The sequence below is a fragment of the Chelon labrosus genome, assembly GCF_963514085.1.
Source record: "Chelon labrosus genome assembly, chromosome: 12".
Taxonomy (NCBI): Eukaryota; Metazoa; Chordata; class Actinopteri; order Mugiliformes; family Mugilidae; genus Chelon; species Chelon labrosus.
In genome coordinates this window covers 21932866-21959886 of record NC_140345.1, presented here as the reverse complement: position 1 = coordinate 21959886, position 27021 = coordinate 21932866, and the positions used below count along the sequence as shown (strand labels likewise).

The following is a 27021-nucleotide window of genomic DNA, read 5'->3' as shown; positions in this document are numbered from 1 at the left end:
CACACAAGCAGCTACGCAATTGTATATACACCGATCAGCCACAACATTAAAACAGGAGAAGTAAATAACATTGACCATCTTGTGACAATTCAGTGTTCTGCTGATGGACATGACATTCATGTGGATGTTACTTAGACATGTAGCACCCACCTAGCCCAGACCAGGCACCCCCACCCTATAGCAATGACACTCCTTGATGGCAGCAGCCATCCTCAGCAGGATGTAACCTGACACAGGCACACACCCGAAAACATTTTAAAAACAGAAAAACAGCACAAGGTGTTGACCTGGCCTCCAGATTCACTAGATCCCAAACTGATCAAGTATCTGTGGGATGATCCACAGAGGCCCCTCCCCTCAACCCACTAAAGGCCAAAGGCCCCCCACTAACAACACTCTATTGCCAGACACCACAGGACACCCTCAGAAGGCCCATGTCACAACTGTTTTGGAGACACAAGGGAGACCTACACAACATTCAGAAGGTGGTCATAATGTTATGCCTGATTAGTGTATTAAACAATGACTTACTGCCTCGCAGAAAAAAAAATAAAAAATTTGCCACTGTAAAAGCAGCAGCATTATATTTCTCCCAAGACCCCCCCAAGTGTGTGTTAGTGTACTTCCGCCAGCCACATATGGAAAACCAACATGCAGCGAACGGAAATGTCAGCATTATCCCTGCAGGATACACAAAACAGAAATCCCCCCATTGTACCACCTCTACTGTACATTACCTGCAAATCTCCGAGAAAAAGAGAGAGCGTACTAAAAATAGCCGCTCATTTAAAGACAGGTTCATTCTACCTTTCCAATAAACGCCAGGAGAAGTGCTGCTTAACACTTTCTCTCCACCTCCGAGAGGATTAGGGGCAGGGGATAGAGCGCTGATAACTTTCTCTGGCACGGGTCGCTGGCACGGAGCGATAGGCAGGGGCAGGGGGGACGGCGAGAGGGCAAGAGCCTCGGTGCGGAGGGGTTAGCCAGCTACCACAGCTGGGCCTTAGAAAACGCAGATAGGATTGAATCCACGGGGTGCACCGATCAGAATGGGCAATCTAAGGGAGCACAAGCCAGACCTCCTGACCAAGAACTAATATTCAGATTGTCAAACAGGAGTTGGCAACGGTTGGTTTTTCTGAGCAACAGGGAAGTGGCTAATCTGCAGCCAAATATAACTAAAATCCATCTGTTTCCTTAGATTACCTGCCAGGATTCAATTGAGCTGCTCCATATCTCCCCTCCTGAGAGATTTCCAAGTGGCAAAGAGTCAGCTAATCACCCGGCAGCCCACACATTCACAAGTGTACTCCTATGCAAAAGAATACAAGAAACGCGCGTACGATATTCTTTTTAATTCAGGCTGTTTATCACACGGTGGGAACACGTATCACCGGTATGAACAGTCGGAGGCAGCGATAGGCCATGTTTGTGTTCTTGCACATATGTGCTTGTTTGCTCTGGTAATGGTGTGTGTACAAACGTGTCTTTCTGTGTGCGCGTACGCTTGGTTGCTTCCCCTGCCAGCCCACTTTATTCATCCTGACACAGATACATTTTATTATGTCTGTGATCAGCACTTTCTTGGCAGCTGACATTGTCCCACACTAACGTCACAACTCCTCCCATGCGCGGCACCAACGGCTCCACCGGGAATACTCTCGAAACCCCGCCGTGGCTGGATCGACGCCCCCACCCCCCCGGCCCCACCCCACCCTGCCCCTGCGTTAACCCAATCTCTAGACCAGAGGTCTTCAACAGGGGGTCCGCGACCCCTAGGGGGTCCGCGGAGGTACTGCAGGGGGGTCGCGAAAATGTTTTGATTGATTAGACATTTTTTTATATTCACCTCCACAATTTTTTTTAAACACACATGAAGTTCTTTTTAAATGTTATACAGCTTGGGGATTATGGGGAAAAGAATCTGTCAATGTTAGGCTATAGTTAAGTATTGTATGCATATGCACATGTTTTAAAAATGTCAATTTCAATATTTTTTGTGCATGGTTACATGCAATTGACTGACATTGATAATCTTGGTAGGTATCAGTTTGAGGTATGTTTATAAATGGCAGTGGCACGGCCACCCATACCACTGTACCTTGCATGTTCAAAATAAAAACATGAATATATTAACCTGTTTGTTATTTTAATATCTTAGTATTGAATGCAGAACAACAAGGTACATTTCTACAAGGCACTATAGGACCGGTTTAATATAAAACACAATTTTATACAATATATATATATAAGTAGGGGGTCCCCGCTCCATCTCTCCATCAGATTGGGGGTCCTTGGCCTGGAAAACGTTGAAGACCCCTGCTCTAGACAAACACAGCTGAATGCAGCTCCGTGTCCTCCTCTAACCCTATACTATAAACGGTGAAGCACCTAAACCGCTCCTTGTGAACCAATTCTGCTTGGTCCCGCTACTATTTGATGGGGTATTTCTCTTGTAACTGTAATGTCTCGGGTTTAATCACAAAAATAAGACCTGCAAAGAGCATCAGCGAACTTCTAAAACACTTTCCATAAACAGGTCCAGAAACCTCCAGACTGTGTTGTTCCTGTTCCTGTTCCTGGCTGGGAGGAGTAGGTGGGCCGTACTGAAACTGCAGTCAGCTGTCTGTGTCTCACTGAGGGCTATAATAATAGCCCAGCCGTGGCTAACAATAGAGAGGTAATAGATACCTTGCCTATTGTTGGCCCAGCCTGCTCTACTCCTTCCTGTCCCAATTCATCACCACAGCATGTCTATATTAACCCGCTTAACTAAAATGCATACAGTGTTGACAGGCAGGCAAGCTCAGGAGCAATCTGATATCACCTCGCTGCACACAGGTCACGTCCAGCATGTTGCTGAAATATTGCTGTTGATGCCTTGTGTTCTCACACACCTTACACCTATCAGCCACAACATTAAAACCACTGACAGGAGAATTAAATAACTTTGACCATCTTGGGACAATTAAATTTTCTGCTGGGAAGCTTTTGGACCTGGCATTCATGTGGATGTTACTTAGACATGTAGCACCCACCTAGACCAGATCACGCCAGGCACCCCCACCCCATAGCAATGACACTCCTTGATGGCCGCAGCCATCCCCAGCAGGACACACACACAAGAAGGGTTTAGGCACAACTCAAAAAAACATGAAGAACAGCACATGGTGTTGACCTGGCCTCCAAATTCACTAGATCGCAAACTGATCAAGTATCTGTGTGATGATTCACAGAGGCCCCTCCCCTCAACCCACAGGACACCCTCAGAAGGCCCATGTCCATTCTCTGACGAGTCACAGTTGTTTTGGAGGCACAAGGGAGGCCTACACAATATTGTGCAAGTGGCTATAATGTTATGCCTGATTGGTGTAGGTTACCAGATGGATGTTAATGTGTACTGCATAGGCCACAGAAAACAACACACAATCTAAGACAAGCACAGGCACATTCCTCCAAATAAACAGATGTGGCCACAATAATGTCGGACTGAAATTAACTTGAACTTGCTGGCTCTCAACATCTGTCTGATGCCGGAAAGATCTGTTTGACTGTAGCTGCTGTAAAATCCCAAATCAAAGGATTCCCTTGCATTAGCCGCCTCTCCGGGCAGATTTAAAAGCCAACCAGCCGCCTAGCCATCCAAGAAGCCGCCCGCCCCCTTGAGGACAAGGCTTCTGCTCGCTGTCTATAGCAAACACAGCCTCTCTCTCATTGCCTGATGCCTGGTGGCTTTAAACGCCGGCACGTCCTGCCTTTAGATACTACTTCAAATGATTGCATTTGTGTTTTCACAAAGGGGGACGTCCGTGTAAACGCACGGCGGGCCCTCCTCCACCGCTCTCCTCCCTCCTCGACCCACTGCTTCGCATCCAGGCCATCTCGGCGTCGCCATGACGATGGCGCCGGTATCTCAGTGGGACGAGTGATATTAAGGGATTAGTGGGAGATCCTCCATCAGACTTGGGTCGAGGGGCACGATCCCGGGATCACAATATCAGCTCTCTCCTGATCAGTGTCAGATGATGGCGATGAAAAAAAAAAAACGGGGCCTCCTCACTGTTACGCTCAGTGTCGATTCACTGTAGTGCACGCCAGACTACACAAGCTAAGCAGCCGTGAACACACGTGCGCACATAATGTTCAAGATACTGAATCTCTGAATTTAAAGCTCTCACAAAGCCACCTTCAGCCCTAGGCAGAGTGAGCAGCGTTCTGTATGCCATACAGTATGTCCTAGAGTAGGTTACACAGTAGTGCCTGTGTGCAGCGTTCAAACAGGGGGCTTATATAAGGGCCCCGGCTGCATTAGTGACGTCACCATAGTGGCTGCTCTTTATCCTCCCCTATTTATGTCAGTCGGCTGCCTCTGTAATCTACCTCCAGCAGCATCTGCATCTACTGTACATGTAAAGCAGTGTAATGCTACTGAACAGCTAACCTCCCGATCTCCCGCTGGAAGAACAAAAACCAATGCAAAGTGATAGGAGGTGAATTACGGTGGCACAGGAGAGCAATAAATCTGAAATGCAAATTCTCTGTGGAGCAACAAAGCAGAAATGCCAATAAAGGAGCTAAAAATAGAACTTTTACGGAGAATATTTTGAGTGGAAAATAAAAAGACGTCCTGTGATTACCATGCTGGGTTGTTGAAAGCAGCCTGTGATATGACCACGGCTTGCATAAGCTAATGTATAGTTTTCCAACACTGCACCACTTATTACATAATAAATTCTACTGTCTGGTCATGAGGTTTGTGTGTGTTTCACTGAGTTTACTACATCTGCGCGCGTGCGGTCGACAAATACGGGACGGACGCGATTGAAAAAGCACTGGACAGCGGGGGTTTTGACTACACAAAGGCGTATTTGAAGGACCGGCTCGGCAGCACGCACGTGGTTGAGTCACCGGCTTGCACCTGCTTCAACCAGCTGAGTCTTGAATGAGCAGAACACGGACAGATACACAAACGCACAAGAGGGGAGGAGAGATCAGAGCGCCTTGTGTAAATAACCGCCAGTAAATATATTAGCTCACACGCCGAGGAAAGCTTCGTGGGGGTGAAGGCTATTAACAAAGCATTTAGTTGTTTGCTTTAATTTCATTTTTTATTTATTTTTTTATTCTGACACTCATTTAGCTTAATAGTAAAGAAAAAAACTAAACAATTTCGGAATATATGCAGTACTTTTCTATTTAGGTTCACTCTCACTGCAGGGTCAAAAACTGGGCCAAAAATCTTGACAAGGGTTTGTCTCTCTTTTGAAGAATCTATAACATGAAAACTAGCATATTTTGGGTCTTTACCCAAGAGAGGACTTATTAAGGTGGCCCATATGAAGTATGAAGTATGAGCTTGCATTCTGGAGTGAGTCTAACTCAAGTTGACAAAACAACTGCAGCTCATTGCTCACGACCAGTTGCATTAACCTGAGCTAATGCACTCATACAAAAGGACGCCGGTACAGCTGTGCTCCCAAGTTAGCTTTTAGCAGTTACCTTTTTAAGTGGACATTGGTTGAAGCTAACACATTTTGCCTCATTGGTCTTAAAACTGAGGGAGCTAACGAAAGTAGCTACTATAAATTCTAAGCAAAGGAAGTGGGCAAGATAAGGGGCAGATATGGATGAAGGCTTCAAAAGAAGAAAGACTTTTGGGAAATATGTCTCTTTTCTTTTGTGCCACGAGTTCGAAATGAAAACTGACATCCCTCATGTCTGTATGCTAAATGTGAAGCTAAAGCTAGCAGGCCGATTAGCTAAGATTAGCATAAAAACTGGAAGTAGCAAGAAACAAGCACCGTGGTTGCCACTAGCATGCTTAGTTTTGACCAAATTTGACAAAAGAGCATTATAAGAGATGAAGTGCACTGGCAAGGAAGTAAAATATAAAGTTTTTGTAGAATAACGTTTTTATATGTTGCCCCATTTATTATCCTACCAGCTGCTACAATATTGCTGCTGAAACTGCAAAAAAGAATAGCTACTTGACAATAGGTGTGTATATTAAGAACAGAAAAATGGATTTTAAGGCCCTACAAATAATAAATGTCAAAAAGAGAGCGTTATTATGAATGAATGTAGGTCATTTTTATCTAGGTAAATTCAGTTTCATTAAACTGCAGTCAAATATGTTCTATGTTAAGTTTAACTTAAGTTCTATGGCCATTGCGTTAGCTCAACTAATAAACTAAATTCATTATCCATCAGGAGGTCCTCTGTCTTACATGTTGTTGGACGCTGTCCTGTAAGCTTCCTCGACTTTCTGCCTGGTTTTCCTGGACGCCTAAGTGACCACAGGCCTTGCCGTCCATTCAGATGCTTGGCTGCCTGCCTATGTCTCCACTATTAATAGTCCAACTAACAGCATGAGAGTTGTCACTCGTTATATGCAGCCAGCTTGAGATGACCTGGTGCCACGTTCCACCTTTGTTAACTAGCCACGTTAAATTTGCATGGACAATATTTCTTTCACTAAATCAAATGATCAGATCTACTGGATGCATTTAAACTGCAAATTAGAACTTTTTTTGACATTCACAAAGTGGTTCGGTTTACTATGGTCTGTTAACTCTGCTGGTAATATAGCAGAACAGGAAGTTTATTTCCCAAACATTTATAGACAGTAGTACATATATTAAATAGATGACCAAGACGGATGGACCTTATAAGGATGTACACACGTTTTCACCATTGCTGTCCCATCAGTTCTGGCTTTATTTATCTTTGTTGTTTGAACAACTCTTTGCTTTGCTAGCATCATGTTTCTGTCCCTTTCGGTCACATCACCTGACGTTCACCCCACGTGGGCCAAACACGTGCAGAGAGAAACAATCAGATCAAGCATTTACATGGTAGGTTTGCAAGGGAGGGTTGCATCACGCCTCTCAGTTTGATCAGGCCGATGTGTTCTGACGGAGGTGCTACATTTCTATCCTGGTTTTTAGCATTGTTCAGGTATGTCTCCATCCAGCTATGTCAAAACCAGACTTAACAGTTGAACGCAACCCAGAGCACGTCCACAGCTTTCCATTTACAATCAGAGAAATCAGTAAGAAATGTGTTTTCTGTTTTAAATTACTTTGTGTAGCGCACAGCCTGTGAGTGTGCTGTCATGAATTCGTCTCAGGTGTATCACCACACCACCCTGGGGGTTTGAGAGATACGTTTAACATCAACACTGCCAGCTACTCTATAGCAGGTACAAATGTTCCTCAGAAAAACCAGGCTTCCCTCAGACGGTCAAACGCTGTATATCTTCCACTACACTGGCTCCGTAAAGGGGGGGTTGGAGAGGGGACGGGGGATGGGCAATAAAAGTGATAAAGCGTCCCCTTCTCGGTGCCTTCCGTTGTCACAGTGCCACTCTCCTTGCTCTTACTTGGCAGGGGCTCAATTTTGCATTTTTTAATGTATATCATTTTCTGTCCTTCTTTGTTTCACCACACATCAGTTTATTTATATCCGTATTTCTATTTTATGGCGTCGCTCTCATTCAGGCTAGTCTAGGCTGCGATTACATAACACAAGGCCACATGTCCTAGCTGTAGTACTGGATCTGCAGTTGGGTTCTTCCTGGACTCAGTCCAGGATCCCTAGTTTCTGAAGTTGCATTCAAGTACTCTAAGAAAAAAAAGATATATCACATGCTTCAGATGTGCAAGTTATGGTATGAACAATGTTAACCGAAGCTGGTGAATTTAACAACACTACAGTTCGACACTGAATTCTTGACTACAGGTAATGATTTAAGATGTTAAAGCTGCTCGAGGCTCTGTTGACTAATTATATAACGTACAGCGTGAAGAATAATTTCGTGCAGATGCGTAACAATGTATAATCCTTGTATTAGTTACAACAACATACTTCTCCTTCTGAAACATTTTCCGACTGTCATGTTTCACCAAGGGCATGTTCAAACTGTACAGCCAGGGGCAGGAAAATCCCCACAAACTTTGCTTGAGGGATAAGAGACCAGAAGAGAATAAAGCCCATGCTGACGAACGCAGATGTTATTTAGAACAAAGCCCCGAGAGACAATAGAACCCGGTGCTGTGCCACGCAGGAGAACAGCAGGCTATGGGAGATGGCAGGCTGATTGCTCCGTCAATGGGGACTGAGGCTGTCATATCAGCAACGAGACCTGATAGCATCACAGACGTCAATGTCTGTCCTCTCATTTTCTCTCTGATGCTCTCCTCTCCTTTCCTGTCCTCTCTTCTCTTCTCGCCCCCTCGTCCCTTCTCATTTCCTCTCCTCCCTGCTTTGCTAACCTCTCCTATACTTTACTCTCCCTTCCTATTGCTTCCTAGCTTATCCTCACATGTCCTCTCTAAAACTTGCTAGAGACGTTAAATACTAAAACCAGCTCTGGATTGATTCCACTTTATGTACAGTAATGTAAAAAATTCTTACTAGTCTTCTGGGTGACATGTTTGTTCGTTTACTGCACATGATTAAAGAGCACTAAATGCTCACCAAATGCATAATAATCCTTGGCTTAAAATACCCCCACATGTCAACTAAACTTGCTGTCCCAGTTCAGTCTTATGACTCTCATGAACTTTTTGGATGTTACTCAGAGGCATACCATCCACCTAGACTAGACCAGGCACCCCCACCCCATAGTAATGAAACTCCTTGATGGCAGCAGCCATCCCCAGCAGGATGCAGCCTGACACAGGCACACACACAAAAACGATTTAGGAACAACAGAAAAAACATGAAAAACAGTACAAGGTGTTGACCTGGCCTCCAAATTCAATAGATCACAAACTGACCAAGTATCTGTGGGATGCACTGGAACAAGCCTGATCCACAGAGGCCTCTCCCCTCAACCCATAGGACCCAAAGACACCACAGGACACCCTCAGAAGGCCCATGTCCACTCTCTGATGAGCCACAACTGCTTTGGAGGCAAAAGGGAGACCTACACAATATTAGGAAGGTGGTCATAATGGTATGCCTGATCAGAAACTTTAGTCAGCTGGTGAAATACATGGTACAAAATACACTGAAAGACAAATGAAGACAGAAATGGAGCACATGCAGGTGCAGAGTTAAAGGCAATGTGACAGTTACAAAAGGTTCGCGGCTGACTTGTAAAAGGCAACCCTCAGCATCCCTGCTTAGGAGCCACTCACTTCTAAATGTTATATAGCATTAAAACGATGGCTATTGTGTTCTAACCGGGTCTCCCATCCAGCCAAGCCAAACCTCCTGACAGCACGGCAACCTTGCACAGCCAAAACACACTGTTACTTTAATTAGCACGAGGATGTATTCATTTGCCGGGCACTGCACTGTACAGAGTCAAGACGACATCCTCTCTTCCACTTTGTATCGCTCTCTTTTTTCTCCTTCTTTCTCCCTTGGGGAAAGTGGTGGGGGATGGGAGACTCTGGACTGTTCATGACAGAATCTGCTCTTTGCATGGGAAGGCAAGAGAGCATGGGTGAGTGAGCTAAGGGAACAAGAGAAAGGCAGAGAGAGAGAGAGAGAGAGAGAGAATGTGTGTATAATGTATATTGTGCATTGGGGAGCTTCTGAGCATGGCCTCGCCTTGTTTCACAACCGTAGGTCTGTCTCACTCTAATTTTTTTAAGATTAAAATTTGCTTTGTTGGCATCAGTGTAATAAAGACCAGTGCTGCTGAAGCAGGTTATGGAGAGTTCACAATGTAAACGACGCCATATTACTATACTAATGCTAATTGCATACACTGTGTAGCTTTTAAAATAGGTTAGGTAGATTTTTTTCCTGGCATATCCAGTTTTGTAGGACATTTAAGCTTTATTTTGGCAAAGAACTTTAATTATCCTAACTTTATATAGTGTACGAGCTGAAGGGTTGGTCTAAATTTTGTTTGCAGACCTGACATGTTTGCAGAAGCCAGACTGCAATCACATAGTCTATTCTAATCTATTTTTTTTTTCCATTTCTGATCACTTATGTTCCCAAGATAATCCGCCACTTAGTATTGTTTAATAAGAGATTAAAAAAAAGCATCAATGTGTACAGTAGGACAACAATGTCATTGGCCTCTGGAGCCTGCGTGTACAGCACTCTACCGCTGCTGCTCTCTCAGAGGGGCTGAGATCCTGTAGCCTCCAGGGACGCAGGGCCTCTCTGTGGCTCTGACCCCAGCTGGTGTGCCGAGCTCTCTAGCACTATCAGATAAATGACCAGGACAGAGGGGGGTGGAGGACGGGAGGGGGGGGTTGAGGTGTGTGAGTGTGCATGTTTGGTGGGGGGAAGAGAAGGATGAACGGAAAAAGGAAATGGGATGTGATCAATCAACGCTAATTCTAGGTCAGTGCACTTCATGTTTAACACCACCCAGCAAAAAATGCTAACATGCATGCTAAGCAGGAATGGGATTACATTTTTTTTTTTAGCAACACATGGTAAAGAGGTGTGAGAAGAATGGTGGATCAATCAAAGTCTACAATTAATGAAGAAAGGAAATTAAAATCATTTAGCAACAGAACGCTGATGTTGAAAAGTGGAGGTTAAAGAGAATGAATGACTTTAGCCTCTGTCATATAAGGTGAGGGTCTAGCAAAAAGCTGTCAAGTTGCATTATTGGGAATATGAGACATGATGTTTGGAGCTTGATTGGCACTATAGGCTAAAAATCTATAGTTTGCTGATTTGACTGTGTCCATTTTTCTGTCCTTCTCTCACACATTTACCAAAGTGGAGGATTAAATTGCCGGACTGCTCATTTAACGCCAACTCTTCAGTTTTTACAGTTTGCTTGGAGATGTTGCTCACAGCACCGGCATGAAAACATATCGTTAGCGTTGTTTTTTTTAAGAGTCGTCTGCAGTGGGGGACCTTAGATAAAAATGTTTAACGCTGGGATTTGTATTATTACACCTCCACCTTCCACACACAAAGAAATGCTGCAGGATACAGGACATCCTTTTGTTGTGTGCAATTAAATTGGAGGGCCCAAATATGTATACGGTGGAGCAGCAGACACCTCGCCGCCCTAGAATAGCTGCGTCTCAGTGGGAGTCCCTCCTACAAGGCAACCAGTATAATTAGCACTGTCAAAGGAGGTCTCTGAGCAAATGACACAGTCCCCCCAATCCGGGAGGTGAACACTGTCACAGAGAGGAGGAGGAGGAGGAGGAACTGGGATATTTATTGGGATCTAACTATGTTGTCTTGGAAACACAGACAAACACGTTGCTAATGTCGCAGAGAGATGTGTTGGATGAGACTGGAAAGTTTGTTTTTTTTCAGCTCTATAGCGCCGCAATACAAGAAACACATCTGAAGCAAGAGAACTAAAAATTATGACAAAGCAATAAAGGGTATATATAGGTGTGAAAAAAAGCAACCCTCCCACCTCACCTTCAAACACACACCTCCACCTCCCAGCAAGAACCAAACACCTCCAGAGGGCCAGAGAGAGGCAGTGAGAAAGGAGAAGTGGGGCCCTGGGCGTTCTGTGGGTCACCCCATCGCAGGCAGCTAATGCCTGCCTGTAGGATACACAGGGTCTGGGTGGGTGGGCGGGTGGGTGGGGGGGTGGGGGCGGGGGTCCCGTCACCATCATTACTGTACTGCTCAGGGACTCACTGAAGCATAAAGAGTCAAGCTATAGCTGATAGCTCTAGAGGATTCTTTGTAATGGGAAAAAAATGCACCTGGAGCCATGCTAAACTGTAGCCACGAATTTGTTGGTGTTTTTAAGCAGAAATGTTAGAATTGAGAACTGAATATGGTTCAATGGGGGTAGATTTGATGAGCTCTCCAGGACTGAATTCTAAGACTTAGCTAGAAGACGTGCACTTGAGGAAATGGACTTTTCACTGGCACAGCACATTTTCCACCAGCAGACACACACACGCCGGACTGTTCAGAAAGAGCGGGCTAAGAGAGAGCGGCTAATTACATGCGAGTCAGCAGCGCTGGATTTCCATCCACGCTCTCTGTAGCACCTCCAGTGAGATGACAGCAAGTTGGCAAGCCCTGCAGCTGGAGGCTTCTCTTTCTCTTTCTCTCTCTCTCTCCCCCTCTCCCTCTCTCTTCTCCATCCCTCCATCCTCCCAGGATTCCCTCTGTTACATTACACACTTGGATGTTCAAACCGCCACTTTCCAGAAAAGCCGTCCAAGCCGCTGCGAGATTGGACCGTGACTGCGACAGCAGATATGCACGGGCTATAGGGCTGGATGTTGCAGCAGTGTGGGTTGTTTGTTTTCCCCGACACTGCTGGGAAGGCTACGAACCATCCAGTGACAAGTTAATCCGCCGCATAGGTACCTGTGCCAGGGCTGAGCATATTAACGCTGCTTCGGGATATGTTATGCTTGCGTGATTCATAGGTAAAGAAAGTGGGGATTTACCATTCTGATGACTCATGATGAGTCACCTCGTAGGTATAGACAGAGCACGTTAAAACCAAACCGACATGGTGCTGTTGTATGAAGAACTTAAAGAAAGTTTACTATTAGGCCATAAATGAGTCAGGTGGTCCATGACACACACCAAATGTGTCAACAAACACCACAATGGTGACAGCACGAGATATTAATCCACCTCTTCCGTCAGATGCTGTGTGGTATAGTCCTTTTGGTGAGATGAACCCTTGGGTAACCATGGCAAACCGGAAACATACTTTAATTCTTAAGCAAACCAGGATGCGAGGAATAGACCCACAGGCGTACTTGACCTGCCAACACCTTAAGCTTGCATGACCCGCAATAAGAGCTCCCTGGCATTACTGCGAGAAAGTCAGTCAGTCATGTCGGTCGCAAAGAACAACCTCTTCTGCCCATGCTCAGCCATGACAAGCCAGACATCACTGTCAGACTGACTAAAAGTGACAATCCCCCTTACCTCAGACAGAAAGGGAAGAAGGAAAAACACGCCACTGTTGGGGAGAAGAAGGGGAGGAGGGGGGGGGGGGGGGGGGGAGAGACAGTGGAATGGGGAGGGAAGGCGGAAAAGGCCTGGATGAATCACGCTGCACGCACCGCAGCGGCTGAGGTAGCCGCGTCTTGGAGTACATGAGTCATGTTTATCGTGCAGCAGCACTAGGCAGGGGATTGCACAACTTTCTCTCCATTAGTAACGCCGCCTTGGTGCAAATATTTACCGGAGATGATGGAAAACAACAGCTCTAATGCCTCTAAAAAGCTCCCAGTGATGGTGCACACGTGCTGGGAGGCTGCAGCACCAGCCAACCTGCTGCTGCAGCTCTCTGGCAGGAACGCAGACACAGTTAGCACTTGTAATGTAACCTGATATATTTGTGCTGCAGTTCAAATTCAAATGCATTATATGCTGGGCATCCTTTCAGAGAAGAAGAAAAACTACAAGGAAATCAACAGGATGGAAAGATTTAAGGCCACCACCCCAGAAATCCCTTTCTAAACATTAGCCTGGCTCTTCTAAGAGGCACAACATCTTTTTTTATACATGCATATACTAACAAAACATGAGATAAGTGTGTTTTTATACACAGGAAAGGACGAGGGAGAGTGATATCCCCCCACAAAGCAGGTGTATTCCTCGCACGTTAAAAGGTTTAAGCGATGATGGCGGAAACTCTCCGGTCCACCTTAAAAACTAAAGCCCTACAGTGGACAGCTCCGTGGTGCTGAAACAGCTCCGAGCGACATCTGTACACAGGAGGAGCGGGGAGTGGAGGAGGAGGATGGGGAGGATGGGGGGAGAGGAGGAGGGGGTGTAGGGGCAGGATCAACCGAGACTTTAACGGTGAAATCACACACACCCAGCGCGCGCCATCGCCACAAAGGACACCTTAAATGATCTTTCCAGTGTCACATTGTGTAATCTCGGTGACGTTGGTGGGGAAAGGTTAAGCAACTTGGCGTGCCTTTTACGTGAAAATGGCGGCCGTCGCTGCCAACCCAGCCCACTGTAGTACAGCCACAGCCACAACAAAGTGAAAGAGGTCTGAATGAGTGCCGCATTATAAATTGGTAACCCCCCTCGTTCAAGTAAAAGTTGTTTCCGAAGGGAAGGGGAGGGGAGTCGGGCCAGGGGAAGGGGAAGGGGAAGGGGACGGGGAGGGATGGTGGGCTGTATCTCACAAGCTAGTGGACGACTTGTTAAGAGGAAACACGAGCCGCCGGTGTCTCAACCGAGAGACAGTTACAGAAATTCACACTGTAGCTAGTAACAACCCACGAACACCTGGGGGTTATTCGCCTCCAACAACAAGCACCGACACCTCTCGCTACCTTTCGGCTTTTTTTTTTTTAAATTTATTTATTTTTTCCTTACTTCAACATCGACTGTTCCTTCGCTTCCTCCTTCTTCTGTCGGTCCATGACGCCGAGGATGATCTTCCTCTCCTCCTCGGTGAGGTGGCTGAGGTCCGGCATCTCCGGCATGGCGCCGGCCGCTGAGGGAGCAGCAGCGGCGGCAGCGGCGGCAGCGGCAGGGCCAGGGCCGCCCCGGGGCCCGTGTGGAGCAGACATCTTTTACACACAGTGGCTACAAAAACAAAAAAAAAATAAAAAAAATAAGCGAGAAAGGCACCGTCAACCAGCAGCATCTAAAGGGGCGACGTTTCCCCCCCTTCACATTTTCACGCCGTTGGAAATAAATTAATAAATAAGAACAAACAAAATTAAATGTTGGAATTGGCGGCTCGCAGGAGGCAGCGCCGCTTAGCCTAATACACACAGCGTGACATCTTGGTTAGCGGTTATCATGCACGCGTTACACCGTGCTGCACAAATAAGCGTCAAAATATCAATTACAGGCTTCGTCCTCAGCTATTAAACGCTCCTGATGAGCTTATCAAACACCGCCGAGGCCGAGCGAGCGTCGCCTGCGAGGAGCATTCAGACTCAACTGACACATGAACATTTCTGAGAGAAAACACTCAAGATTAGATGCCCTTAAAAGAATCAACAGAGCAGGCTGCGAGGCTACAACCTCCAGGTACTCCAAACAACACAAGCCTCCATCCATCCAGGGATTAAAAAAAGAAAAAAAAAAGTAGAAAAAAACATTGGGTTTTTCTTAAAAAAAAAAAAAAAAAGCAACAGCAACTCTTGCCTCTTATTTTGCAGTCATGTTAAATCCTGTCTAACCCATCGCTGCCATCCTTTAGAGGGGCTTTACTCGCATGTTGGAATAAAAGATGTCCGGTCCGTCCTCGTTTTAGTTTTTCGGTCCTTAACCCTCGGGTCTGTCACTCCGGTTAGCTCGCCTTCATCCAGGTGGGCAATTCTTGGAGATTTCTTAAATGCACAAAAATGGATGCAATGACAGAGAGAGAGAGAGAGAGAGAGAGAGAGAGAGAGAGCGAGAGTAGGAGAGAGAGGGGGAGAGAGAGAGTGTGAGTGAGAGAGTATAGGAAGAGAGAGTAGGAGGAGGAGGGGGGGAAATATCCAGCTAGGAAGAAGAGGCGGAGCGATGGAAACACGTAGAGGAATAAAGGCGAGAGAGGACGCGCTGGATGTTCATTGACAGCGGGAGGATAGCGGCAGCAAAAACACGGAGTGGAAGAGCAGCCGGAGCGTCGTGCATATTTCATAACCAGATCATGAGCACAGTCAGTGGGGGGAAGCGGGAGGCTAAGTGCGGGACATGACCGGTGACAGTGGCTGCGACCGCAGGTGCGGCAGCTGGTTTACGGTCAGGGACCGTGTGAGCTGCCAGATGTGTCGCTAAGACTTCAGAAAGTTCACAAATAAATATTGTAGAGTTTTAGATTGTGCATTAGACTAAATAAACACATTTAGTGAAACATTTGGAAACATTAAATCAAGGTGAAAAGAAGTTTCAAGGCTATTTCAAACCATTTTGTGTTCTCTTCTGCGTCAATAAGCAGTAATTGCAGCCTGTCCTAAAGGGTCACCAGTGACATCATCCATTAATAGTAAGCTCCGCCTACAGACTGTGTCTCCACAGACACCCAAATCCCCTAAATGCATGTTATCAGTGGATCACCGTGACCTCCCTTTAAGATTTAACATTTATGTGCACACCTTCATGCACAATACTTTGATTACACCACCAGGCCTGTGTCAACCTCCACCTCGCAAACCAGGCGACAGTATTGATAGGATTAGAATGACAACATTAAGAGGATAGAGCTACTACCTTATTAGCGCTCCAAGTCCATTAGCAGCAGAGTGGCAATCTGCTGCAACAAGTCAAAGAGCAAGAAAGAACTTGTCGAGTTAGAATTTTGAATGATTCACCTTCATGCTTTCACTAGCCTGGAAGAAAGCCCAACTTCCCCCAGCCACAGATTCGCAGTAGAAAGTAGAAAGTTGGTCTGGGGTCACTCTGATGGGAAGCGATTATGCCTCGGCAAAGATCTGCCAGGCCGGTGAAATCGTTTGGCTTGGCTTTATGTGGTGATGGACAGAAAACTGGCACTGTCGCACACGTCATCTGAGCACTGTGGAATTGGATTTGTTTACAACAAAATGTCTCTGATTGCTTGTAGGACCTGTATCTGTATCGGATGAAAAACAACCCATGGCGTGATCAGACTCATATTCTGATAAGAATCGACTCTGGCTGTGCAAGGCTGTGTTTTTGCAGCAACATTTTAGAAGTTTATTACTAATACACGTCAGAATACAGTGTTGGTGGAGCGGAGTATGTTAACGAGGGCAGATTGAATTGCAAATGTGAGGGAAAACACATTTGAAAAACAACAACAAACAAAAGAAATGTCAGGATTAACTGTCCAATACAGTGGCTAAAAGTAAGAATAATATAGTCACCGCATCAGGAAAAACTGGAGAAATATTTCCACTCATCAAATGTCTTAAGAAAGGAAAGTTTGTGTGAACAGCTAACAGCTGATCAGGTGTGTGTTGCAGAGTAATGGAGGGTTTGATTTTCACTCTCCAAGTTTTTGCAATACAACCATTTCCATCACTTTTCATCTGTGCTATGCCCTCGTGGAGAGACTGTCCAAAGTGTGCACCGTTATCCGAAAAGCCGAATTCCCAGCGGGTATAATCACTTTGTCTGAGGACATGTCTGCAACCTAGTTCCTCTGGAGCATACTGAGATTATAGCATCTGTGGTAGTTCCAATAAGCAATTCTAAACTTTTGTTTTTGTATTTCTTTCAAAGAAATGTGCCTACTGCTGACCACGTTCTTGTAAATGTGAAAGTACCCATTCAAGGAACACGTTCTTTTAAGTTTGCATCAATATAATCCATCTTTAATTGTGTAATTGTCAAGATGGTTGTAGCTGTTGATTGCTCAAACCATTAGAACAAACAGTGAAAAAGTACAGTAGAAGTTCTGAATGTATTTACAGTCTGTGTCCTTGTACTTCAAACGATGCCTAACTGGTCTCTTGTTCTTCCCACAAAATAAAACTTTCTTTAATCCTGTAGAGAGGGGAGTTTGGACATCTCCCATGCGGATGTGACTTTATTCTCCGTGTCATCTCTTAACAGCAGTCTCTAGGTCTTCTCTCCATCAGCTCGGCCTACTTCACCACAGTGACAACATGCTTCTCCTTCTCAGGCACCACGGGAACGGTCCCGGGCTTGCTGTGCTTGCGGACATTCCTCTCCCTAGAAAACAAAAAGAGGAAGAACCGTGAATAAGTCAAGCTACTGGTGGGAATATTCAGGAGTGGATGGAGGGAAGAGGGAGGGGGGGGGGAGAAAAGCAAACAGAAAGGAGGAGGGAGATTGAATCGGAGACTGTTGACCTAACACCTACGTCACAGACTACACTAATGCACTCTGAAAATAATGCATAAAGCATGGAGAGTAAATCATCCACAGTTCAAACGTGTGTCTGACGCATCATCATACTGCCGGTAATTAGAAAAAGAAGAGCCACACAGACTGAGCTATGAATCACTGGACACGAGGGCAAACTGGGACAATCAATCCACCATACAAGCTGTAAATGAGTATGTAAAGCCCATTGAGACCATGCCATGGGAGGGAGGGGGGGCAGTTCCATCTGTGAGATTTTCCATCAGGCCGGTGTGACTGCTTAGGTCAGGCCTATACTGGCAGCAGCCCAAGTCAGCATCACCAACATGGACACAGAGGCAACTTTCCTACGGCTGAATCAGATAGCTCAATTTTAATATGGAAAACAGGGGGGGAAATGAATACGCACTTTCTACGGCGAGCCTCCTTCATAACCCTCAGCTCCTTGGTCTGGTGGAAGATGTTCTTGGGTAGATGTCGGTGGCGAGAGATGCGTTTGATCTGCGGGTGGTGCTGGAACTTGTCCTTCAGCTTTTGATTGTAGTTCATGGCCACCTTCTCTCTGGGGGCCAGCTGCATCACACCAGAGAGGAACACATGGTTACAGAAAATGAAACAATAAAGTACGGGGGGAAAAAAACAAGATGTTTTCCGAACTTAATGGGAAAAAAAATAGATTCAATATGAGCCATAAGAAACGTTTCTGGTGTGGAATGGCATTGTTTGCTCATTCTCCATTATTATTATTAAGGTTTTGTTGGGTCTGCAATATGTATTTACCCCTCTGCTTCATTTTCCTTGTTTGTTTGGCTGCTCACATTTAAATATTTGGCCAAAATCTGATTCCAGGGGGAAAAGAAAAAAGCATTACTTGCAGTACGTTGTTGTATGGAAGCAAATATGAAAGCCACCGAATTCAGCATTTACGGCGTAATCTAGAAGTTCATGTGCGGTGGAACCCAGAAGAACTGTGAGCGCGTGAAAATGAGGATGACAAGAAACCGAGGTCATTTTTTTTAAATCTTTAAATAATGGTCTTTTGTGGAGCAGTGGTTGCCACTTCTGTATGTCCAGGTGTGGAGTTGGAGACAAGATTTGCCTGTTGCCGGTAAAAACCTGCATCTTACATGTGTCTGATTTAGGGCCATATATGGAAGTGGACCTAATGAGGACTGACTGGATCAGATTCCATGTGGTTAGTGCCGTTTATACTGGACCACTTTTACCTCCGGTCTGAATGTCGTATAAAGCTATTTGGTGAAGTGTAGATAAAGAATGTGGCTAAAAAACACACAAGACAGAGAAAATAATGTTTATTGTTCACATTGGAACATAATCAGCACGTGTTTCGGTTGTAAAAATTCAAGTTTCTAACTGGTTTCTTGACAACTGATGGCAAAATACATCTGCTGATGAAGGCCATGTGATACTTAGCAATCGGTTTCCTTCTTAACTAACGGGATAGCAAAGTCACAAACATGTTGACACATCCACAGCTGCTATTGCCCTCAACTAGTTATACTGTGTGGAGGCACGTTAGTGGCCGCGGTGTAGTCATTGTACCTGAGAGAGAGACATAATCCGACCCATAATCCCCCGTAACACTGTAACCTGTCATTTTAAAAAATTGGGTTTTTGGACAGATTAAACTACAAAGATATGTCTTGTTAACTGGTGAGCTTTAGAGGTTTTGGTTGGTGGATTTTATAAATGGAGGAGAGAGTCAAGCTAGCAGTTTCCCTGATTTCGCTCCTGATGCTAAACTAAACTGAGACCTTGCATTAAAACATTTGTTCTTGGCAATCCGATTGCAAACGGCCATCTTAAAGTACAGGAATGTAAAGTTAAGTTACATATTTCCTGTGTCTTTCTTTGACTTTATTGCCGGAAATGATTCCATCGCTGCGGTGAAATTACGCCGAGTGTAATCTGTGCTTTGTGCAGGTCTCTAAAATAGCATCATACCGTCAGGGCGGTGGTCAATGAATTAATAATAACTGAACGTGTGTGCTTTCAGTCATAGACTTCAGAGCCCCAAAACAGTATCATTTCCCTTAAGTCGTGACGCACACATAACAAATAGCTGTTTGTGGTTGTGGTACAGCAGTAGGTAGAGGTCCATTAGAGAAAGCAGCTGTTTTCTATATTCTGATGTGTTCAGCTCAGGTGGAGTTTTCCTGATTCCTCACAGTTACGGTATGCTGTTTTACCGAGCAGTAACCTCATCTTGACAACATGCTCATTCAAAACCAAATCAATGTCTGTTAAAAAGTGAAGACACCAGCTGGACATCATCATCCTTCCCGTCTCCGTCTCGCTAATAAAAACCACCGGCTAGCTGGACCGGCCTTGGCTGGAGCTGGTCTCTTCGAAGGCTTTTATTCTAATTAAAACCAATGATTTGTCTCTGATTCACTTTGTTGGAGAAGAGTTGTTCGATGCCGATCCTGTTGTGCTAAACTAATTCTCCTGGAACCGCGCAGGGTTAGTCTCCTAAAAAACGGTTTCATATTTTATATTTTTTTTTTATGTCCTGTTGAAATTATCTGAACATGATGCAGCACTTTGATTTTTGTTTGGAGGAGTCATATTTAGCGAGGCTCGCAGGATCCAGGCAAAGAGTTCCACCACAGTGACAAAAAGCTGCTGAACGGAGAAGAATGAAGTGTAAAATACAGATAGCTAAAGCAGCTGTTTCCGTAACAGAACAGGTAAATCTTTTTAATCCCAAAGTAGACAAAGGTAAAGATGTCGGGAGTAACTGTGATACTACTGATGCTCTGGTGGACTGGGCCAGAAGAACTAATCTGTACACCGTCCACTGCAGAGACAGCCACTGCCAAAACTCCCACCAGCTTTAGAAAAACTCTAAAAACTGGAACCAACACATTCTATCAGCAGTTTTGGACTCAAGGGAAAAAAAGCTGGTGAAGCAGACTTCTTTTCCCCAGCTTTATTGACAACAATGACCCCACCGAACAGAAGTTCTCCTTTACGAATTCTTGTTTAAAAAGCTGATTGTTTTGCAATCTCTGGGTTTCTATCCCTCCTGGAAACTCGCCACGTTACCCGATGTTTAGGGTGTCCTGTGGTGTCTGGGAACAAAATGTTGTTAGTGGAAGGCCTTTGGGTCCTATGTGTGGAGGGGAAGGACCTCTGTGGATCATCCCACAGATACTTGATCAGTTAGGGATCTAGGGAATTTGGAGGCCAGGTCAACACCTTGTGCTGGTCTTCATGTTTTTTTTTTTTTTTTTAGTTGTTCCTAAACCGTCTTTGTGTGTGTGCCTGTGTCAGGCTGCATCCTGCTGGGGATTGCTGCTGTCATCAAGGAGTGTCATTGCTATGGGGTGGGGGTGCCTGGTCTAGGTCTAGGTGAGTGCTACATGTCTAAGTAACATCCACACCTAGGAACGGTATGTTTCCCAGTAGAACATTAAATTGTCACAAGATGGTCAATGTTATTTAGTTCTCTCGTCAGTGGTTTTAATGTTGTGGCTGATTGGTGTATATACACAATCGTGTCGCTGCCTGTGTGCTTCACACCATCTAATTTAGGTCTTTCATACACTAATTTAATACAGCTGGAAACTGTATCAAAGCTACATAATCGCTCGAGTTTTATTCTTGATTTACACCTGAAACCATTCAAAGTATTTATTTCAGGCTGCAAGTGTAGTTGAATCAACTTTTGTACCTCCACTAAAAGTGTATCAGGCTTTGAGTGCAGCGAAATTACAGGTGATCATGAAGCAGCAGCAGCAGTAGTGAGGACTGGAGCTGTAATAAACCACAATTATCCTTTTATCGTGCAACAGGATTAATTTCCTCATACTGTAAGGAGCTTCATGTTTAAGAGGCACTTTTATCAAGTCGATATAATATACCGATATAAATCAAACCAATTGTTCCTTAGTGATTCGGTTGGCTTTTTAGACTTAAATAAATGGACAGTGATGAGTCAGTGTTTCCAGGAGAGTAGAATAAAATATGAACCAACTGAAAATAAATAGAGGCCTTTCCGGTTGAGCATGTTTCGGGGTCTGATGTCAACTGGGGTCGAAGGCTGCCGCGTGCGAAGATATGAAAGAAAGAGTGAGTGATGCGCTCCGGCTGATAGAGACACCGAGGAAGGCTCGATTCAGCATTTCAGCATTTCTTGATAATTAAAGACCCTCTCGGTACAACTTGATTGTTAATGCTTCATTATGTTCGGAGTGGCCCCCGCTTTAAGTGATTGGCCGATTTAAACTGCTGATAGGAGCAGCCCTTGTCTGATCTCTTTAAGTGCAAAGCTTGCGAATAAATCTTCGCTTACACAGTGACAGTAAAACAAGTGCCAAAACCGGGCCAATTTTCCACTCTCAAGCTGCATTAAGAGAATAAGCAAGAGTGAATCGGATTAGGAGTGAAAGACGGCCGCTGGAGATGGCACACGAGATGACACTGATCTTTATTATTCGGCCATAACCGGGATTTCAGGCACTGGAGCACTCACCAGCGTTTTACAGGAGCGTTATTTGACAGCTGCGATATAGCATTAGGATTTCTACATTATCTGAACACAATAGATGTGGGGCTCACGAACAGAGACATTCAACATGGCAGCCGTCCAAAAGTTTTTGTCGGTGGTTTGTCAAACAACTGCGCAAGTGTTGGGAGTTTTTTTTTGGACTTCCCCCTCGCCACAAGAGGCGCCGTGCCAATTGGTACGTTGTACTTATTGAGAGTGATTCTACCCTAAGTCAGCATCCATCAGGGCATTTGGCAACAGTAACGCCGTAGCTCCTGGCACGGTCCCCCACTCTTACACTGCCGAGGTGGGCGCCGGGCCACGGCCGTGTCGAAAAATGCAGCTAACTCATAAAACGAGATTAGGAAATAAACCGGAGGGGAGGGTACCGCACATTTGACAGCCGAGGAAAAAATACGCCTGTTGATCGTTACGCAGGCATTATGATGAGGAATCGGAAACAAAAAGCTGCCAACAAGCAGAACGTCGAGTTTAATATAAAATCCCGAGGGCAGGAGTAATACAGAAAAGGCCGGACTCACCAATCCTAGTTTCTCGGCCGCGTTGGCTTTCCACAGTCGGATGTTCATTTCATCGGAGCCGCTCAGGATGTACTTGCTGTCCGCCGACCACTTTACGCAGATGACGTGCTGCATGCGCTTGGTGTGGTACACTTCCCTGAAATTCAAAAAGACAATTTGAGACAACATAATCAACATACCTTTCAAAACCAGTCAAAACCAACATACCTTTAAATTCCAGGCTTATCTGATAAACAACCAGTTTCTAGATAAGAAGAGCACAAAACTTTAACTGGATTGCAAAAATGTGGGTAAACAGCTCAAATATGAGTTAGTATGAGGCTTGTTACTGTAAATTATGTTAGTCTTATTTGTTTCAAATGCTCATAACTGTCCTTTATTATTGTACTAGGCTCCACACGATAACACTATGTCATGATAACACTTAAAAACAACCTTCAGTGTTACGCAATGCCGGTGCTCTTCCTACTATACATTAACAGTCACCTGCTCCTATGACTCGTAGTATTTGTGCAGCCTTGCGAGCCCTGATCTAACCTCTGTGCTTTCACGTCGACGTCACAACTGTGGCTATTTGTTCTGGAGCTGTGTCCAGCAGTGTACAAACAACACAGCGTGTACCATCACATCGCATAGCAACCAAACAAAGGCCACGCTTTTGGGGTTGAGGAGGCTGCTCGCATCTTGTGAGGTACACACTCTACTAGCCTAGCCTACAAGGAGACAGATATCTCAGACATTTAGAATGTATTACAGTAAAACAAAGAACAGATTTATGACTGACATTCAGTCCTTGATCATCGTACTCTAGCAAGTCAAAGTGTTTCCTTTGACTTTAACGCGATTCATCAGTACAGGTCACCCTCTGTGGTCCAGATCTGATGCATATGTGTCCATTGTAGGCTCTTTCAGTAGTGAAAAGGAGCTAGCATGGGCACCTTGACTGGTCTGCGGCTACAGAGGCACATACACAACAAACTTTCTGACACCGTTCTATCAGAACCAGCATTTGTTTTTAAATGTCTGTTGGATTGGAGGATGTGAACCAGCCTTTACTCCATGCATCAGTGCACTGCTTTTCCTTCCTCGGACCTAATTTGATCGGTACTGACCACTGCAGACTGGGAACACCCCACAAGAGCTGAGGAGACGCTCTGACCCAGTTGTCGAGGCATCACAATTTGGCCCATTTTTCATGCTTCCAACTCATCAGCTCTGAAGACAAAGTGTTGAAGACTATATCCCACCCACTGACAGGTGCCAAGATAACCATAACATCTGAGTTATTCACTTCACCAGTGATTATGACCAATGTTTTGGCTGATCAGAGTGTAACAAAAAACAGAAACCAGTGTACAAATTAAATAAGTGGGCAGTGCAAACTATGACTGTGATATCTGCCTGCTGTTACTGACCTGCTGTGTCCGCTGTCCTTGGGGAAGATGCGGATGGTCTTATCGAAGCTGGCAGAAACAAACTCCTTCCCAGTGGGAGAATAGTCAACATCCAGCACTGCAGAGACGTGGTCCATGTGCACCATCATGGGCTTGTCCAGGTACCTCATGTCGTACGTGTAGAGGCTGGAGAGACAAACAGATGTTAGAATTAGACCTTTGAGAGACACTAGACCTGTTAACGTAAATAGGAAATTCAGCACCATTTAAAGCATAGTACGGTCTAAACAGAAAGTCTTATTTAGTGACAATGGAAATAGTTTTTTCTTTCTTAGACTCACTTGTAGTCCTCATTTGCGCATGTAAAGTAATAGGCTTCCATGGGGTTCCAGCATACTGTGTTGCTCCTCATTGTCATGATGACCTGAAAATGAAAACATTTAGAAGCTATACACATGTCATATCCAAAGGGAAAGAGAAAACAGGCTCAGAGTTGTATGGCAGACTTTACCTTTTTAAGCGGCGACGATTCTCTCATGTCATAGAGCACTATACTTCTGTCAGAAGCACAACTGGCAAGAAGTTCGGTCTGTGAAAAGTCAAGCCGTTAATGATATCAGCAGGAAGTCGGCCTAAAATAAGTCAGACCATAACTACTTTAATGAGTTTGCACATGGCAACTGTTATGAGCAAACTTCACACAGCGTCAAGACAATTCCCATACGAGTGTGACGGATACAGCACACTGTGTCTCACCTCCACAGGATTGAAGCGGACCGAGCTGAAGCTGTCCACGCCCCAGGTGAAAGAGCGGATCGGGCTGCTCCTCTGCTCGTCCCAGATGTCCACCTGCTGGCCGCACGTGGCAAACACAGCCTCGCTCCGGTGATGGTCCAGTCCTGTGAACACGGTCTACAAACGAAACAGGAATAATGTGATACTTCACTGATATATAATGACAGGAATGTCCTTGATTTTAAAAAAAGAAATTCAACAAATGGCCATACCTTTCCAAGGATAGGAATGTCCTTGATTTTAAAAAAAGAAATTCAACAAATGGCCATACCTTTCCAAGGATAGTGTTAAGTGGTTCCTCTTCCTCTCCATAACCCGGCGATTCCATTTTCCATTGCTTGATTGTTTTGTCATCACCAACCTGTTGCCGCCAGCGTACCAAGATATAAAGAAGGTGAAGTAGGTGTCAACGAAAAAAAAGATAATAATAATTATCTATTAACTAAATAAATTAACTATTTTGTTAGATATTGAAAGGAAGTTGTTACCGTAAAGAAGGAAGTTCCACAGAAGCGCACAACCATTCCCCGCACAAAACCTTCATGTGCTTGGAGCGTCCGAACGCATTCATGTTTGGTCAGATTCCACAGTTTCACCTGAGGGTCAAAAAAAAGAAAACAGACATTTTGTGAATTCCAAGAATAAATCTGTGACACTTTTATTTCTTTATTTCAAAGACTAAAACAATGTTAGCCCGAAAGCTTGGAAGCCAGAGTTGCTCCGTTGGGAACTGATTATGCTCCGGCTATGATCTGCCGGGCCAAACAAATGTTATGCGATGTTCTTATTTATGATGGTTTTACGTAAAGAAGAAGAGTAACAGTTGTATTTGTTCTCAACAAAATGGCTCTGATTGGTTGCGGGACTATCCAATTACATTTTTCTTTGCATCGGTTGAAACGCGACCCATAATGAAACCAAATGCAAACGTTAACACGCTCATGTTTCAGACCCGTTGTGTTTCTTCCTTTCTGTGTGAGAATATAGTTACCTCTCCATCACAGGAGCCCGATAGCAGCGTGGAGAGGCTCTTGCTGTGCTTGGCCAAGCAGTTCACCCCATCTCTGTGGCCGTCCAGGGAGGCCAGGAAAGGCTTGGCAAACACCCGCTCCAGCTTCGTGGCGTTCAGAGCGCGCCCGTACTCTCTGACCACCTCAAACGGATGAAGGGTTGGGTCATAGTTTCTAGGGACTAAATAACATACAGTAGTCACACCTTAATGCACAACACAGCCCGATACATGCATGACAACATGTTGACAATAATAAAACCCATCGCACCATTGTGAAATATTTTGATGTTCCACATTATAAAATCTCCATTTAAAACCATATGAGGCATATTTCGACTTTCTTTAATATTAAAATGTCAGAAATTTCAGTCCTATCTTGTGTTTTTTCATTTATACTTTAAGTTTTAACTTTTATCTCTTTTATGTTTAATATGCAAAGAAAAAAAAGTGTTTTATAAGAAGACAACTATTAATATTAAGTAGTTTGACTGGCCTATAAACTCAGTGTACCTAATGTTTGTTAACTGGCTAGCTAACTGTGGTTAGCCTCGACGAGTTAAACCTTTATTTCACTTACCGCGCTGAATGTCTAGTTTGGTCTCCCGGACATAATCATCCGGGTTCCTCGAGAGGACTTTAACTTTCATTTGGTAGCAGCGCCAAAACGGACACAAGCTTGTAAAACGTTAATTTCAGCCAGAAAAATATTAGCAAGCAAGGACTGCAAGAGCCATGTGTTGATGATGAAGAAGAGACTCGATAACTCACGCGTTGCATTGTGGGATGTCCGGTCCTCCTGGTTGCATCATTGGCTTGTCAAGAAAACAACTAGCAAGTTACAAAACGCAGCGAAGAAGAGGCCGGAAATACACTCGTTTTGTCTTTCAAAGTAAAGCTTTGTTTCGCGCATGTGGCGGTTTTCTTCGATTCTTTACATAATAAAGACGTTAAAATAACAGAAACATACACAAAAACGATGCTTAGATGTATGAACACAAACGATTACGATATTAAAAGTGCTAGACATTAGAAAATGTGTTTAAATGTCATCTCTTGTTAAAAATA

At 44.6% G+C, this 27021-nt stretch overlaps 2 protein-coding genes across 5 annotated transcripts in view; both read right to left on the bottom strand.

Annotated features, from left to right (window-relative positions):
* rims2a (regulating synaptic membrane exocytosis 2a) overlaps positions 1–14465 on the bottom strand; it is a gene marked incomplete at its 5' end in the record, with an annotated part of 128623 nt that extends 114158 nt beyond the window's left edge. For all 4 annotated transcript variants that reach the window (XM_084557974.1, XM_084557973.1, XM_084557976.1 and 1 more), the window contains one exon: positions 14269–14465. In XM_084557974.1, the coding sequence (XP_084414100.1) occupies positions 14269–14465 (197 nt within the window). The remainder of the gene's footprint in view (positions 1–14268) is intronic.
* Positions 14466–16478: 2013 nt separating this feature from the next.
* dcaf13 (ddb1 and cul4 associated factor 13) lies at positions 16479–26723 on the bottom strand. The gene is made up of 11 exons (XM_084556270.1): positions 26534–26723; positions 25936–26135; positions 25433–25540; positions 25216–25305; positions 24906–25061; positions 24661–24738; positions 24491–24573; positions 24171–24335; positions 22756–22891; positions 18110–18273; positions 16479–17547 (listed from the first exon to the last, which is right to left on the bottom strand). Exons 1-11 carry the CDS (start codon positions 26601–26603, stop codon positions 17460–17462), a joined length of 1338 nt encoding a protein of 445 aa, XP_084412396.1. The 5' UTR covers positions 26604–26723; the 3' UTR covers positions 16479–17459.
* Positions 26724–27021: the final 298 nt, after the last annotated feature.